The sequence below is a fragment of the Bos javanicus genome, chromosome 2, assembly GCF_032452875.1.
Source record: "Bos javanicus breed banteng chromosome 2, ARS-OSU_banteng_1.0, whole genome shotgun sequence".
NCBI lineage: Eukaryota > Metazoa > Chordata > Mammalia > Artiodactyla > Bovidae > Bos > Bos javanicus.
In genome coordinates, this window is record NC_083869.1 from 71,999,061 (window position 1) to 72,016,026 (window position 16,966).

General features: G+C 47.2%; 1 protein-coding gene across 3 annotated transcripts in view; it reads left to right on the forward strand.

The window, feature by feature from the left end:
- The window catches only part of EPB41L5 (erythrocyte membrane protein band 4.1 like 5), a 166,386-nt gene extending 160,823 nt beyond the window's left edge, over positions 1 to 5,563 (forward strand). For all 3 annotated transcript variants that reach the window (XM_061439882.1, XM_061439885.1, XM_061439887.1), the window contains one exon: positions 1,203 to 5,563. In XM_061439882.1, the coding sequence (XP_061295866.1) occupies positions 1,203 to 1,269 (67 nt within the window). In that variant the 3' untranslated portion in view covers positions 1,270 to 5,563. The remainder of the gene's footprint in view (positions 1 to 1,202) is intronic.
- Positions 5,564 to 16,966: the final 11,403 nt, after the last annotated feature.

Consider the following 16,966-nt stretch of genomic DNA (forward strand, 5'->3'; position numbering starts at 1 on the left):
AGCAGTTACGGTGAAAAAACACGGCAGTTACTCAGTCCAGGGAAAACAGATTACGTAAGGGAGGAAATACAATACACTTAGACTGAGTTGTGAAAATATTTATGTAATTATAGCAAGCATTGAATGTCAACATGATCATAATTGTTCCAAAACTGTGTTGAAAAGATAGGAAGGGAGGACCATGGGGCAGGGTGTCATTGTGGAACCGCATGCCTTAGGTGCTGTAGGTAGCAGCACCAGAGGGCAGCTTAGAGCACAGGCCCTGGGCTGCCCTGAGTCTCTGGTTCAGGGAGCCTGAAGCAGGGCCTGAGAACTTGCATTTATGACAAGTTCCAGGGACCACACTTTATGAAGCCGAGATCCAAAACATGAAGGGAAACACGAGGAGAAACCAGTTGGCATTGTTGTCTCTGTCAGGTAGAAATGGAGAAGGGAAATCCGCACAGGATCACTTCTAGGCCTGCTTCACTCTGCTGACTGCTTTTTCATTTATATGTCTTGCTAGTGCTTCTGACATTAATCTCTGTCCTTGGTACTTTGATATTGTTTTCAGTTTTTGTGAAACCGAAGTAGGTGCTGTTATGTCTCTGCACCTCCATCCATGATCTTCACCTCAGGCAGAGCCCACGCACTTTTAAAAAAATATTTGTTGGCTGTACCGCATAGCAGGAAGGATCTTAGTTCCCCAGCCAGGAGTCAAACCCTCACCCCTTGCATTGGAAGTGCAGAGTTTTAATCACTGGACCCCCAGGGAAGTCCCAAAGACCAAGTACTTTTACTCTTCTTTAGCTCCAATAAGCAGAGGAGGTGGTCCCTGAGCTCAGACCGGGCTGCGGGCACCAGGCCATGAGTACAGGACCCCCTACCCTGCTGCTTCCTGAGCATGTGGCCATTCTGCTCACCACATTGTCCATGTCGTCCGTGTTCTAGTAACAGCCCTGACTCAGCAAGAAACTAGATGTCTGTTCAGTGTATTTTATTCAAGGAAGTAGGGGAAATCAGTGTCTTTTAGAGTCCATTTCAGGATGAAAAAAGCATTGGTTATCTAGAAAATGACCTTGTGTGAAATTGCTGAATTAGGTTTACAAGGTAGTCCCCCTTGCTCTATGGGGCACTGGTGGGGAGATGCATGTTGCTTTCTTGTGGGAGGGTTGTCTTTTCATTTTCCAGAAACTGAGTAACACATTCTTTCTTCCTGTCAGCTCTGCTCCAGCTTCAGCTGGAGAAGCCACCTTGAAGCAGAAGTGTTTGCTGACGACTGAGCTCTGAGGGATGGTCGCTCTGTGCCTGTGACCCAAGGCCGGGCCCCCAGCCGTCCATCCCAGAGTCCACTTCTGCTGGAGCCAGTTCTGCACTAGTGGGTAAAAAGCTCACCTGGTTTAGAGTTCAGTTCCGTGAAAAAGCAAGCAGCTACATTTCCGTCCACCTGGAAGGGCTAATTACACTACACTTTTGCCCAAGTAACGCAATACAGTCTTTTACTTGCCCTGATTCTGTTGAAGTTGTGAATTCCTAACAGTGGGAATGCCTTTCCCTGTGGGTTCCTCCAAGCTTGTGGCTCCACCTAGTGGTTGTGACTATTCACAACGCCCCCTTGGGTGGGCTGTCCCTGGTGGTCATCATCAGCCTGGCAAAGGTTACTTCTCTCACTGGTATCAGGGTGAGTGTCCTTGAATGACTGCTAGAGAAATTGTACCTTTCTGTGCATTGCCTGGAAATCGGGGATTTAGATAGATTAATGACTACTAAAGAGAAGTTTTTAGAATACCGAGGATTTTCAGATGCTTCCCATACTTTTGACTTTTTGCTGGACTGGCTGTCTTAACACTTCAAGTTTACATAGACCTTGAGAAGAACTACAGAAAAGTTAGTTGCCTGGCATGTGTTTTCAGCCCAGCCTCCCTTCAGGAAGTATGTCTATGTGGCCCTCACACACCTGTCACTTTCGGGTCTGGAAGGGGTGGGGAGGGTTGCAGAGACCCCAAGGCATTTCCTCTAGGCACCCAGACTTCTTCCTGGGCCGTGTAGGGCTGAAGGCCATGTTGACTCGGGGACTGAAGGAGAGCACAGTAGTTTCTGGGCACCTCTTTGGATGAAGGCTCCATTTCGTTTTAATGTAAGCTGAATAAACTTAGGTTTTGTAAACTGAAGGAAAAAATACAAGGATAGAAATAGGGAATCAGGTTAGGGGGATTCACATCTGAACCTAAATGCAGGTATTGAGAGAATGTTAGGGTTTTGTGTTAGTCTAATTTCCTCATTACTTTCCATCTGTACAGAAAGTTCTGGATGTTAAGGTGGTATATGCTCATTATAGAAAATAGAGAAAAGAATTTCAACACCCAGAAAAATACTATTTTAGCTTTTAAACTTTGGAATGTGTAAAGAAAACCTCAGTTGCTGTGGGGAATGAGGGTGATCTGGAAACCGTGTTGGGAAGTTATTAATCCCTGTTATCAAGGGCTGATGTTAAAGTATACCTCTTGGAATTTGGTTTTGGTTTCCTGCCCCGCAGAAACCAGAACTTAATTGAGTGTTAATGTCTGTTCTCCATAAAAAAAAAAATGAAGTTTTAAGATCTTTAAAACTCCTTGGTCTAGACTGTCGTGGGTTCCCTGTAACACAGTCAGCTCAGGCAGTCACACACTTGTGTCTGCCTGGAGAGGGTTTTCTTCCTGTGCTGTTCCCGGGACCTGTAGAGGCTGGAAACTACTTCGCACCAAACAGTTTTGCTGAAGCAAAGGGAGTTGCCCTTCTGGTTGGCTACCTCCTGTAGCCCTTAGGCTGAGATTGTGGACTTGACCCAGGACGTGCCAGACTGGATATTGTGTTTTCAGCACACTGACGACCCTGCAGGTAGAACGTTAAGGTTGTATTTCTGGTCACTGAGACGTTTTCTAGATTTTGGAACTAGTTTGTTGAAAATATTCCATTACCTTTGTGTCTTCTGGTACTGAGGAGACTTTCTTAAAATGCATTTGAATCTCAAGCTAAAAGGAAATTTTGTTTCAGGTTCTGACAAAGAGTGGTAAATATGGAAATTGATATGAATTAGCCCTGACAGAAAAGATGCCTGTCGAGTATACATCTCCTTTCCTGTCTGCCATCCCCAGGCAACTGTAAGGCTCACCCTGCTCTGCTCACCTGAGCCTGGGGCATGGGGCAGGGGGGTAAGGGGAGGAGCAGCAGGTGTGAGTCATTGAGGATGCTGGCAGAGAGCCGAGTGTGTGGGGAGTCTGGATAGACCAGTGGGCAGGTGGTTGCATTGAAGTGGGCAGTGGGCAGTGGGGGTCCTGCTGAGGTGGCCCTGCTGACTGCTGGCCCTCAGGAACAGTTCCTGATGATGGAAGATCTTAGCATCCTTCTGTGCATTGGAACCAGCCCATCAACTGAGTGCAGCTCTGAAGTGATATGCTACTGACTGGTCAGGTGGGAAGCTTTGCTATATCTAGAGTCTCCTCTGCATTAGTACTGTGTAGCTGCAAAGAGTACTGGCTGTGTCTACTCCCGTCAGGAGTTAAGGAGCATGTGTCTGGAAAGAGCAGGAATGACAGTGTGTGGGAGCACTGTTGGCATCCCTGCGTTGGAGGGTGCTTGGAGAGGGTTCATAGCTGAGCTGATAGACCTGTTTGGTGGAAGTAACAGAAGCCTGCTTGAACCAGAGGCTCAGTTCTATGTCACTTTTCCCCGTTTTCACTCTGGTGACTCCCTAGGAGCGAGGATGATGGTGCTTGTGGCTGTGAGCAGGTTTAGGGGCTCAGGGTGGGTTAGGGTAGGAGCTACTTTTGTCCTCTTGCCATTGCCTGGTTGGTCTGTGAGGATCTTCAATTTCTGGTGATTTGCAGAGTTCAGTTAGTGCTGAGCCCCTCGTCTCCTACCACCTGAGGGTGGCGGTTGTCAGTGTTAAGAGCTAAGATGCAGATCGGCTCACGTCCTGGCCCTCAGAGAAGGTAGGGGAATGGAGAGCTGGCCTGGGTGTGCGGGTGGGATTTAAAGTCAGGTAGGTGGGTTTCAGTTTTCTCCCCTAGACTCTTCTTGAGAACTTGTGAAGTAGCACACGAAATCCTGTTTCTCAGGACCTTAAAAGGTCATAGCATCTGTGTGCACAGGAAGGGCTCATTGTTCTTGCATTCCTGCCCTTGTGGAAACCCTGCTGAACAAAGGAATGATTAGATTCCTTTGATCTTGATAAATTTAGAAATACCCTTAGGTGCTTTCCTAAAATGTTGATGTTGTTTTGAGAAATTTTTTATTAAACATGTCTTGTAGTCTCCTAAGGACTTCCTTGGTGGCTCAGATGGTAAAGCGTCTGTCTACAATGTGGGAGACCTGTGTTCGATCCCTGGGTTGGGAAGATCCCCTGGAGAAGGTCTTTACCTATATCTATTTGTGCGGTCACAGATGTTCTGTGGACACTGGAGGGTGAAGCCCCAGGGTGCCCCCCTGCTTCCTGACTGCTTGTTCCTCACGCGTCTCATTTCTGGCCAACCCTGCCTCTGTCTCCTCTTGGACAAGCCCCTGCAGACTTAGACAAGTCACACCAGAAACCCACTCAGAGCAGATTATTTGGCAGTCATTTGCACAGAGGGAAGTTCTCTTATTTTTCTGTAAGTCGGGCTCTTGAGAAGCCAAATTCTCAGCTTCTCATTGAGGGCAGGGACAGCAGGCAGAAAGTGAGGAGTGGACGTGGTGAAGACTCGGCTGCCCCCTGCCGCCCAAGTGTGCGCGGTGTAGATGGAGGTGAGTGCCCCGGCTTGGCTGCAGGCAGGGACCTCTTCCTGGCAGTTTCCGGCAGATGGCTCCCGGGAGCCAGCGGGTGTTCAGACGGGCTCCGCAGGTGCTCTGTCCCTGGAGGCCCTGGCGTTTCTCCATTGGCATCCTCACTCCCACGTGGACAAGACAGTCCTGGGCTCCCATCCCTGAGAGGCTGGGAGAGCTCCCAGTTCTGATCCATCTGCCCTCAGCGTTTTGGTTGCTTAGAAACCTTTAATCTTCTAATGCATAATACACATTCCATATTATTTGTTCTTCTTCCTCTCACAAATGTAAACCTATGGTTCCTGAATGTTCAGAAGAACGTTGGGAGCTTTTCCTGTCTGTTAGCCTGCAGGATAAGGAAGTTTGTTTGGTTCACTGAAATTTGCCCTGAACTCTGCTGAATTCACATGCTGGCAGAGCTGTGATTGTCTCCAGCTCTGAGAGGTGGGATCTGCATGTCACTTTATCACATTGATGGAGACAATGATTCAGTCCCTTTCCAGGGTTTTTATTCATCAGAGAAGTGTTTGGGCGCGGACCTCTGCTCTTTAATCTTCCTGTGTGGATATGATAGACGGTTACGAGGACCTCACTAACTATTTTGTGTTTACTTTTTATATGTATAAAGCTTTGAAGTAGCTTTTAAAGTGTAATTTATTTTTTTTATCAAGTGCACTATTCCTGCAATGTGTCCCACAGTTTTATATGACTTGTACTAGAAGCACTGCACTCACCTGTGAGTTGTTTGTACAATGAGATGACTGCTGTAGACCTGACCACCAATAAAGCTTTCGTGAAACACTTAGTTTTGTGAGCTATTCCGGTTTCTTGGACATGTGATGCACACCTACTGAGCTCTGCTCTTGTCAGCAGAGCTGTTGGCAAGAGTCGAGCAGGAGCAGCACCACAGTGTGCAGTGTTCATGGTGTCAGTGGCGTAAATCTGGATGTCAAGGCATTTTGAAAGTTAAGAAACCCCATTGTCCATCCCCAGCACATCCTGGGAAGAGCAGCATGGTGCAGGAAGAACCCGCTCACTACCCGTCAGACCTGGTGGCAGCCATCCCGGTGCCACTGCCCCTGCACCCTCTCCCCTGCCCTACAGGCCACACCAGGCCCAGGAAGGACACCTTTGAACTGAGAATTGGCTCAAACCCAGCCAGCTGGGTTGTCCCACGTGCCCCAAGCTGCAGGCCTTCCCACAAACCAAAGGCAGAAAGAAGTGGGCAGCTGGGGGAGACTGGACCTCCCAGGACTCTATCCAGGAGGGCACATCCACCCCCAGGTTCCAGGGTAGGAGGGGCGGGGAGTGAAGCCACGTCCCCAGAGACCTGGATGGTCTGCTGTTTCAGCAGCCCTGGTTTATCTGCCAGAGTCCCAGATTTCCCTCTTTCCCCTAGCCCGAGAGTAAAGCCCATTCTGCCTAACCCAAGAGGCAGACAGGCAGGGCTTTGTTTTTCAAGCCCAACATGCTTGGGTGGATGGACAGCACCCAGTGACTGACCATCTCCGAGGTGTCAGGCTATCTGTGCAAGGGTGTCACGTCCCCACCAGTAACAGCAAACCTCCCGCCACCCACTGACACAGGGAAGCCCTTTCAAACCTGCCAGTGGTGACCAGCACACACCATTGCTGCAGAACACACAGCAAGTAGCGGGGTCCAGGCATCAGACCCTGAGCCCTAAGTCTGGGACATCCGGTATCCTGGGAGCAGGAAGCCTTTAAGAGCTGAGTGGGAAAGCTGGGTTTGGGGACCACTGTGCAGAAACCACAGGGCTGCTGGGTTGTTCTGGCATGTGTCCTGCTCATCACCAAGTTACGGCAGCAGGGGTCTCGGAGGGCTTTTGCCCTCTCCACCTTGGACCCAGGGGTGCCAAGTGGCATGCCAAGCTGTCCCTCTATCCTGCCCCGCTGAGGGTGGGGACCAGGAAAGGTTCATGAGATACATTTTCTCTCCTCCCATTTGGCCACAGACCCAGAGGAGACTTGCAGGCCGGCTGCTGCCCCAGGCTTGGGCTGCAGTTGAGGGCGCAGAGCAGGGCCTAGGAGGCCTTGGAGGCAGGCAGTGTCTAAGCCGAGATGACCGAGGGCCCCAGGCAGGGAGAGGCCTGTCAGGTGGTGACGCAGAGAGAAACTGTTCTGTGGTCACCCTTCTGAGAGGCAACCCAGCCTGTGGGTCAGCAGCATCCACGGGCAGTCAGGCCAGAGGCCCAGGTGGACCAGCATTGGAAAGAAGCTACAGGAGGCCCCCACCCCATCTCCCACCAGGGATGATGGAGCCGTTGACACCATATGCCCCAGGAGATACAGATGGGGTGTGGGTTTGGACAGATTGAGCTCTCTGCAAGGACTGGATGTGCCCACAGATGTTCTTGCAACAGGAAGAGTTTCACAACAGCTCACGCTCGGTGTGGCCAGCAAAGGCTCACTGGCTGTGAACAGGAGGGCTGCATGGACTCGTACTTTCAGAACCACAGGGGACCCAGAACTCGTCCCATCCATCCTGAAGGAGCCATCCTTACACCGCTTCCAAAGGTACACTCCAAAGGTGAGAGCATTCGTGCCCTCACCTGCCACTGAGGATGCCTGGCCTGCGCAGCATCCCCACCAGCCGCCCTCCTGCATCTGTTTTCAGTTGAAGTCCTGCCTCCCTGATGGTAGAAGTTTCTAGAGATTTAGTCATCCCCCTGTTCCTGGTACAGGGAGGAAGATGCCTTACAAATGGAGATTTCCCTTAGAAATGTCCATATTCCTTACCAGAAGGTGACTCCTACTTGGTTTTCAGAGTTTCCCAAATGTCTGCTGTGTCTTATAAAATAACCAAATAATTAATATGCCCAAAAGATGTATGTTGGGGTGGAAAATCCTGCTCTCCTACACCTTTTGCTATGGTGAATAACACTGCTGTGAACACTCATGTATGAGTGTCTGTTCAAGTCCATGCTTTCAAATCTCTGGACAATAAACCGAGAAGTAGAATTGCAGAACCATAATGTCATTCTTTTTGAGGAACCACTAAACTCATTTCCACAGCAGCTGCGTCATTTTACGTTCCCATCAGCAATACACAAGTGTTCCAGTTTCTCCACATCCTTACTGATACTATTCTCTGTTTTAGTTTGTTAGTTTTTTATAATAGCTGCCGTAATGGGTATAATGGAGAAGGAGATGGCAACCCACTCCAGTGTTCTTATCTGGAGAATCCCATGGACACAGGAGCCTGGTGGGCTACAGTCCATGGGGTTGCAAAGAGACACAAAAGTGATATCTGATTATAATTCTAATTTTTATTTCCCTGTTTATTAGTGAGGCTGAGTATCTTTTCATATATTTGTTGAGCATTTGTGTGTATTCTTTGGAGAAATCTCTATTCAGATTCTTTGTCCATTATTAAATTGAATTGTTTTTGTTGAATTTTAGGAGTTCCTTATATATCCTGGATTTTAATCTCTTACCAGATACATGACTACAAATATTTTCTGTCATTCTGTGAAATGCATTTTTGCTGTGTTGAGAATGTCCTACTATGTACAGATTTTTTAATTTTGGTGGTCTGATTTATCTTATTTTTTTCTTGTGTTGCCTGTGCTTTTTGAATGTCATATCCAAGAAATCATTGTCAAATCCAGTGTCATGAAGATTTGCCCCTGTATTTTCTCGTAAGAGTTTCATAGTTTTTAGCTCTTTTATGTCTTGATTCATTTATGTTACACATTGTATACAGTAACGATCCAACTTCATTCTTTTGCTGCGAATATCCAGAGATAATTTTACTTCTGCCCTTTGATTTTGGATGTCATTTTTTTTTCTTGGCTAATTTCTTTGGCTAGAACTTCCAGTATTCAGTGGAAGTGGCCCCCCAGAAAGGGCATCTTTGTTTTTTTATGATCTGATTAGGTTTAGATGAAGTCATGCAAGTGGAGCCCCCATGATGCGACAGATGCGGTTATAGAGAGAGGTAGAAACACAGACACCTATCTCTGCACATGTGCGCTGAGGAAGGAGGCCCTGGAGGCCCTTGCCTAGCATTCGGCTAGGCTGGAACACTGCTCCCAGCCTCCAGAACTGCAGGAAAGAAATGCTTGCTGTTTATGCTGCCCAAGTTATGATCATTTGTTACAGCAGTCTTAGGTGACAAGACAAAAAGCCTTCAGGTTTTCATTGAGCATCATGTCAGCTGTGGGCTTTATGTATATGGCCTTTATCACGTTGAAGCAGTTTCTTTCCATTCCTACTTTGCTGAATGTTTTTATCATGAAAGGGTATATTTTTTGTCAGATGCTTTTTCTGCATCGATTGAGATGACCACGTTTTTATTTTCTTTCATTTTGTTAATGTGGTGTCTTACATTCACTGATTTTCATATGTTGAATGTACGCCTAAATCCCACTTGGTCATGATGTGTAATCCTTCCAGTATGCTGCTGAATTCAGTTTGCTGGTGTTTTTAGTGGGATTTTTATATCAATATCCATAAAAGATATTTATCTGTAATTTTCTTTACTTGTAGTGTCTTTGTCTGGCCTTAGGGTCCTGAGTTCTTAACTTCAACTTCCAAATCCGAGCTCCTTCATTCATGTGCTAATCCCTGAAACTCACATCATGGAGATGCCAGCCTCTGAGCCAGCCCTCACTCACTGCAATTTGGGGGCCCCAGCCCATGGGGGCTCACAAGATAGGAAGATACTGAGAAAATAATTCAGTCTAGAGGTTTTCAAAGTTGAATTCAGGAAACCTGGGGTTTGGGAAGTCAAAGCTACTTGTATAATAATGTTGAAATACATTTTCCCTCTACTGTGTTGATGTTTGCACTGATGGTGGTAAAACCAGGCACCTTGGGAAGATCAAGGTTAATGACACCAAAGAGTATGAGAATTCCACTGCTACTTGGTGGGGATTTGGGGGAGCCTGAAGTGAGGATTTGGGAACTGACATGGCTCTGAAAGACCATGGAATTTAAGTCCAAAGGAGTCAAGATAGCTGCTAGAAGAACTGTGTATAGTTTTCATCCTGTTCTCATGTTGCTTAAATGGCAAACAAAAGAGATTTCCGTGGCTTAACAAGCATCCTCATTCATCAGTTATTTCTTAGGGGATGTGGGCTTGGTGTGACAAGCACCACCCACTCCCCTGGGGGGAATGAGTCTTTCCCTGGCTTGTGAGGTGTGTGCATGCCTGCCTGTGCGTGAGTACGGGTGTGGGGAGGGCAGGTGGGGTCTGACCCCTTGGAAGCCTGGTGCCTTGTGAAGAGAGCAGACGTGATCATGGTGGCGGAGGACAGTCTGTAAAGCAGCTGAGGATCCTGGGGGGCCAGAGGAAAAAACAATCTGGGCTAGGGAGGCACCACTTGGTTTTATTGTAGCGGCAAGGTAACTGCCAAATGGTGGAAGCCGCTCAGTTGTCCATCGGTGAATGAATGGATATACAAAATGTCTGTCTCTACAGCAGAAAAGCATTTACTCATAGAAAGAAATTGTTTGCTGCAACATGGATAAACCTTGAAAACATCATGCTGTGTGAAAGAAACCAGGCACAAGTAGTCACATGCTATACGATTCCATCAATATGAAAGGTACAGTTCAGGCAAATCCATACAGATAGAAAAGCCGATCAGTGGTTTCCAGGAGTGGGATGTTGAGGGGAATGTGCTTAATAGGTGTGGTGTCTCCTTTTGATACCCAAAGCTTGGCCTCTGCCAAACTGAATCTCGAAGACAGAGTTTGGAGTGAAGTACAAAAAAATATACCTTTATTGTTTTACTAGGCAAAGGGAGTCACGGCAGCCTCATGCCCTCAAAACTGTGTGTTCCAACCTGAGGGGATTTGGTGAGGAGTTTTATAGCAGTAGTTCAAGGGCAGGATTGCTGATAAGGATCAGGGTGTGCCGGGGCCTGCAGTCCTTTAATCTGGCCTCATGTGGTCTCCTGATGAGCTTCTGTGATTCTTGAGGTTATCGAACTGTGACTTCTCTTTGGAATGAAGAATGCTTCATTAGGTAGCTTCATTAGGTAGCATCTTCCATCTGTTGGGGGTTTTAGTTCTGCAGAAGAGCTGAGATATTACATGTAGCTCTTGAGATGAAAGCAGGATCCTGTCCCAGGTCTGCCCTGTTGTCTCTTGGCCACTCCTCCCTTATCTCTGTATTTCCTCCCTTCCCTGATTAGCAACTGTTTGGACCTGCCCTTTGGAACTCAGGGAGTTCTTCAATGGAGGCTGGAACCTGTTCCCTAAAAGCAACAAACAGGGACACAGAAAGGCTTCCATACCCGGGAACCCCACAGGGTCCGACTCGGTTTCACTTTGGACTCTGAAAATGCTGGCACTGGATAGAGGAGACAGCGGCACTGCCTTGCACATGTACTAGATTCTGATGAACTGTGCACTTTAAAATGGCTTATTTTATACTATGTGAGTTTCGTAAAACAAGAAGCACTAAAACAAGGAACACCACCAGGAATAAAGGCAGATAATACATAATGATAAAAGAGTAAAACTTCACCAAGGAAACTTAAGAATCTTAAATGACTATGCACTAAACAACAGAGCCTCAGAATACGTGAAGCAAAACTAATAGATGTGCAAAGAGAAATATATAAATCCTCAATTATATCCAGAGATTTTAATACTTCTCTAATGTAAGTGCCTTACAATTCACTTTGTAAAATTTTAAGTGTCTGACATGAACTTTTTCACTGCCATGGCATCCATTTCAAAGACACATTGCCAGCGACACAGATAAAGAACCAGGCCACCCCACCCATGGGGTTACCCTTCAGAAAGCCCTGGGTGATTCAGATAACTGGCCTTTGGGTGACACTCCTTTTCCCTTTTCATACTTTTATTCTTGCTCTTAAGTTTTAAATTCATCAGTAAGAATAAACGCATAAAACCCTAGCCCCTGCTCCCAACCTCAAATCTAAATGAATTTTAAAAGATTCAAATCATACAAAGAATATTGTCTGACTATAATGGGATTAAGAGGGTTCCAGGGTGGCTCAATGGTAAAGAATCCACCTGCCAGTGTAGGAGATGTCGGTTTGATCCCTGGGTCAGGAAGATCCCCTGGAGAAGGAATGGCAACCCACTTCAGTACCCTTGCCTGGAAAAACCATGGACAGAGGAGCCTGGCAGGCTACAGTCCATAGGGTTGCAAAGCACACACACACACAATGTAAGCAGCTGAGCACACACATGTAATGGGATCAAACTAGAAACCAATGGCAGAAAGGTATCTAGAATATCCTCAGATATTTAGGAACTAAACAGCCCACTTCCTAGTAACTTAGTGGTGAAAAGAAATCAAAAGGGAAATTAAGTGTTTTTAACTGAATGAAAATAAAAACCTCAAAGCCTGCTGGCTACAGCTAAATTAGTAAAAGAAAATTTATACCACTTAATGCTTATACCAGAAAAGTTCTCAAATCAGTGACCCCAGATTACACCTTAAAAAAGAGTAAGAGAAAGTAATTGAGTCCAAACTAAGCAGAAGAAAGAGCATAATAAAAAGCAGTAATCAATGAAAATGAGAACCAAAAAATACAACAAGAGGAAATAAAAGTAACCAAAAAGTGGTTCCTTGAGAAGACCAATAAAATTAATCCCTAATGAGTAAAACTAAGGGGAAAAGGGAGAAATAAAAAATTACAAGTAGAGAGGTTGAAACAGAGCAGGACCCTGTGGAGCTCCCAGTACAAACCCTTTCTGTGTCCCCTGTTTCTTATTTATGCTTAGTCGCTCATTTGTGTCTGACTCTTTGCAACCCCATGGACTATATATAGCCCACCAGGCTTCTCTGTCCATGGGGATTCTCCAGGCAAAAATACTGGAGTGGGTTTCCATGCCATCCTCCAGGGGAATCTTCCCAACCCAGGGATCAAACCCAGCTCTCCCGTACTGCAGGTGGATTCTTTTTTTTTTTTTTTTTTGCGTTTTAGCTTTTATTTATTTATTTATTTTTACCAACAACTTTCAGAGAAGGCAATGGCACCCCACTCCAATACTCTTGCCTGGAAAATCCCATGGACGGAGGAGCCTGGTAGGCTGCAGTCCGTGGGGTCGCTAGGAGTCAGATACGACTGAGCGACTTCACTTTCCCTTTTCACTTTCATGCATTGGAGAAGGAAATGGCAACCCACTCCAGTATTCTTGCCTGGAGAATCCCAGAGACAGGGGAGCCTGGTGAGCTGCCGTCTCTGGGGTGGCATGGAGTTGGACACGATTGAAGTGACTTTGCAGCACGAACGACTTTATCCCAGTAAAGTTGACAATTTAGAAGAAATGGACAAATTCTCTCAAAGACAAACTACCAAATTCATTCAAGACGTGAGTAGTCATATAGTTATAAAAGAAATTTCAGGGGGAAAAAAAAACAAAATAAATCTACAGTAATGTATGGTAATAATCTTAGGCTTGAGGTGAAATAAGCCTTATATAAGTTGACTGCTGGTATTTCTCATTAACAGATAAGAAAATTAAGACCCATTAGTGCTGTGTCACATTCTCTGAGATTTCAGTTAGGGAGTAAAATATCTAAAATTCACATGTAGCTTTGTCAGTCAGCTCTTAAGCTCAGGCTTCATTGTCTTAAGCACAGGAATCAGCAGCCTTTTTTCTGAAAAGAGCCAGATATATATATTTTAAGCTTTGCCACCCATATTGCCTCTTGCAACTACGGTCAGTATAGGACAAAAGAGCTGTAGACAACATGTAAATGAACAAACAAAAGCAATTGCAGCTGTAGTTAAATATCTTCCCACATAGAAAATCAGACCCAGATGGTCTCACTGGACAGTGTTAACTAACATTTAAGGAAGGTGTAACTCTCATTGTATACAGCTTTGCAACAAATGGGAAAGGGAATACCCCCGAATTATTCTTTAAGACCAGCATTTCCCTGTTATTAAAACTAGACAAAGACTTAACAAAAAGGAAACTACAAATCAACATCTTTTATAAGCATTGATACAAAAATTCCTAACAAAACTTGTGCAAATTGAATCCAATAATACATTTAAAAGAATATGACATAATGACTAAGTAGGATTTATCCAGGAATGAAAATCCATCAGTGTAGTTCACCATTCACCCAGTTCAGGCCAATGAGATGGGCGAAGTCTGCTGGAGGGCTCCTCAGAAGGGTTCCCTTGTTCCCAGCTGAGAGCTGGTGAGGAGATGCTGTTTCTCCGACCCGTGTCTGAAACAGTGGCGGCCTCTGGGGATGAAGCTGAGGATGAAGCTACCACAGAGGCAGCAGCAGACACACAGCCTTGATGAAGTCATCAAGCTGCTGAATCAATGGGCCGAGAAGTCAGTCCTACCCCAGGACTTAGTCACTTTAGATAAGACACTTCGTATTGTTCTTGTTTGAAGGCAAGACAAACACTGGAGACGTATAACAAAAAGCTTGAAAATCCCAGTCTTTTCTGAGCTCAACAGAGACTTCTCAAAAAGACCTGGAAGATGAGGAATCTATGTACTCAGATACGTCAGGCTGAGGCTCACCAGAAAGATTGAGAAAATGGATGGAATCACATCCTATTTCAAGTAACTGTGACCAAAGCATCCTTCAGAAATCCATCAAAGAAAGAACAGTTGTAGACAACACTGGAAGATGCTTTGAAGGACAGTCCCATCTTGAGGGAAGAACGGAGAGGAGGGGGCAGCTTGGGGTGGGATGTTAGGACAGAGACCTCCTAGAAGAGGAGCCCTTGTTCAAGTTCAACGTTTGTTTGAAAACTGTTGTGAAAAAGAAACAGGAAGACTTCCCTGGTGGTCCTGGTGGTCCACGGGTAAAGAATCTGCCTGCCAATGCACGGTACACTGGTTTGATCCCTGGTCTGGGAAGATGCCACACAGCATGGGACAACTGAGCCCATGCGCCATGACTAGAGAGTAGCCCCCACTCGCCACAACTAGAGAAAGCCCACGCATAGCGATGAAGACCCCGTGTGGCCAAAAATAATAATTTAAAAAAAAACCGAATAACTCATTTTTTTTTAAATGAGAAAAGAAACAGGAAATGGAAGGCACACTAAATTACCTGAAAAAGATAGAATAACTTATCACATCAAGATCATAGTAGAGATGTCCAAACTGAGAAACCCCTGCTGCAGTCGGAAAAGTCACAGTTAGAAAGAGGAGGCAGAAACCACGCCAGCAGAAACTTCGAGTCCTTCCTAGGCAAAGAGAAAAAGAGGCATTTTCACCAAGTAGCCAATCTTTCCAAAAGCAGCTCTGTTTCTGCCCTCCCAGGGCACCTTCAGGGGAGCCAGGAATTGCACAAGTCATGATGATAAATGTGGGGGGTCTTTCAGAAGGGAGCTGTCCCAAGGAGGCTGGGGGGGACCTGCAGGCTCAGAACTGAGGGGTGAGATGGGGCTTCGTGCCGTTTTGCACTTCCCGCCAGCTCATCAGTTCATTACGGAGACCCAGACACAGTTCGAGAGGCCCTGTGGTTGGTCTTGTTTCTCAGGTCTGTAGGAAAACCTCCCAGGAGGGGCTAACCTGTTCCCCAGCTGGAGAGGAGGGCAGGGCAGCCGGTGCCTGAGTGACAGGAGACCCATCCAGCCCTGAGTCCCAGCAGCAGCCAGAGTGGCTCGCTGCTTCTGCAGGACTTCCCGCCTGGGCTTGTCTGCCCAGTGGTGTGGTCCCTTCATCTGCCTTGAGGTCCCCAACTTTCCCACACTGTGCGGGCTTTTGACCTGAGGCTGTCTGGCACATCAAAACAGCAGGATGGTGCCTGAGCCAGAGAGGTGCTGTGGTCGGGAGGACACCGGGGCTGGTCTGGATCCATGCCCCACCCCTGCACTGAAGCTCTGTGGTCCTGGCCTCACTGCTGGTGCTGCGGGTGCTCTCTGAACCTGTGACGGTGCCACTGGGGTTGCTCCTAGGGGGTGGGGGGCACCAGGGCTTGGCCATGGCCAACAAGTGAATGGTCCCCCTGGGGGAGTGGCTGCTGTGTCTGGTCCAGTTCACTGGCCTTCGGCAGGCTGACACTGCAGTCAGACCACAGCCCCCCACACACTCCCCCTACCCTGCCCCTCCAACATCTCCCTTTGGCTGAGGGGCCCTGTGTCCCTCCAGCAGAGGCTGCTCTGTCTAGGGAGATGGAAGGTCCAGGTCATGCCAAGAGGGCCCTGGGCTTAGCTCCACCACTGGAGCCTCGAAAAGACTTTCAGACCCTGATTGGTCTCTTGGGAGTTGAGATGATGAGGCCCAAAGATCTAGAAGCACGTCTGCATGAGGTCAGTGCTGCCCTGTGACTCCATGGTTAAACACACGGTGAGGCTCCCAGGCTGTGCCTCGCATGGATGTGTCATGGCTCCAGCTGGCCTTGATCCATCTCTTCCTGAGGTTTTGGGACCTTTGCTCTGCCCGCTCCAGCTGCTGAGCAACTTCTCTGCAAGGGGTGCTGGGTGTTTCTCACTACCCTTGATCACCTCCTCCCCACCTCTCTTATCTGATTCTGCTTCTCACTTCTCATCCCCTCTGGGCAGTCCAGGAGGTGACGGCTCAGGAGCTGGCGCCAGTGCCCTGGTTCACTCATCCGCTTATCCTTCAACTGGCAGTGTGCCAGGCCCATCAGCGATCTGGGACAACTGGCCAGCCCTCAAGGAGGCCCCGCCCCCACCCTTGAAGGGATCAGGTGTAGAAACAGATCCTGTTAATACAGCAAGATGAGCGCTATGAAATGGGGAAGCCAGAGATATTCATCCATCCCAAGTGGGCAGGGGGCATCAAGGAGAGCTTCCTGGAGGAGGTGGTGCTGACTGGTGCTGACTTTTACCATTAGCTGCAGACCAGTTTGTTGTTCAGTTGCTAAGTTGTGTGTGACTCTTTGTGACCCTGTGGACTGTGGCACATCAGGCTCCTCTGTCCTCCACTATCTCCTGGAGTTTGCTCAAATTCAAGTCCATTGAGTCAGTGATGTTATCTAACCATAGTATCCTCCGCCTCCCCCTTCTCCTTTTGCCCTCAATCTTTCCCAGCATCAGGATCTTCCAAGCAAGTATACCGGAGTGGGCTGCCACTTCTCCAGGGGCTCTTACCACCCCAGGGATTGAACCTATGTCTCCTGCTTGGCAGGCAGGTTCTTTACCAGGGGAATTTTTGCGGACCAACAGCTAGACCCAAAACAAGAGAGTGTCCTGCTGTGAGGCCTCTAGGTTTCTGGGCCTCAAGGGCATGGCCAGATTCTAGAAGCTGCCAGCTTT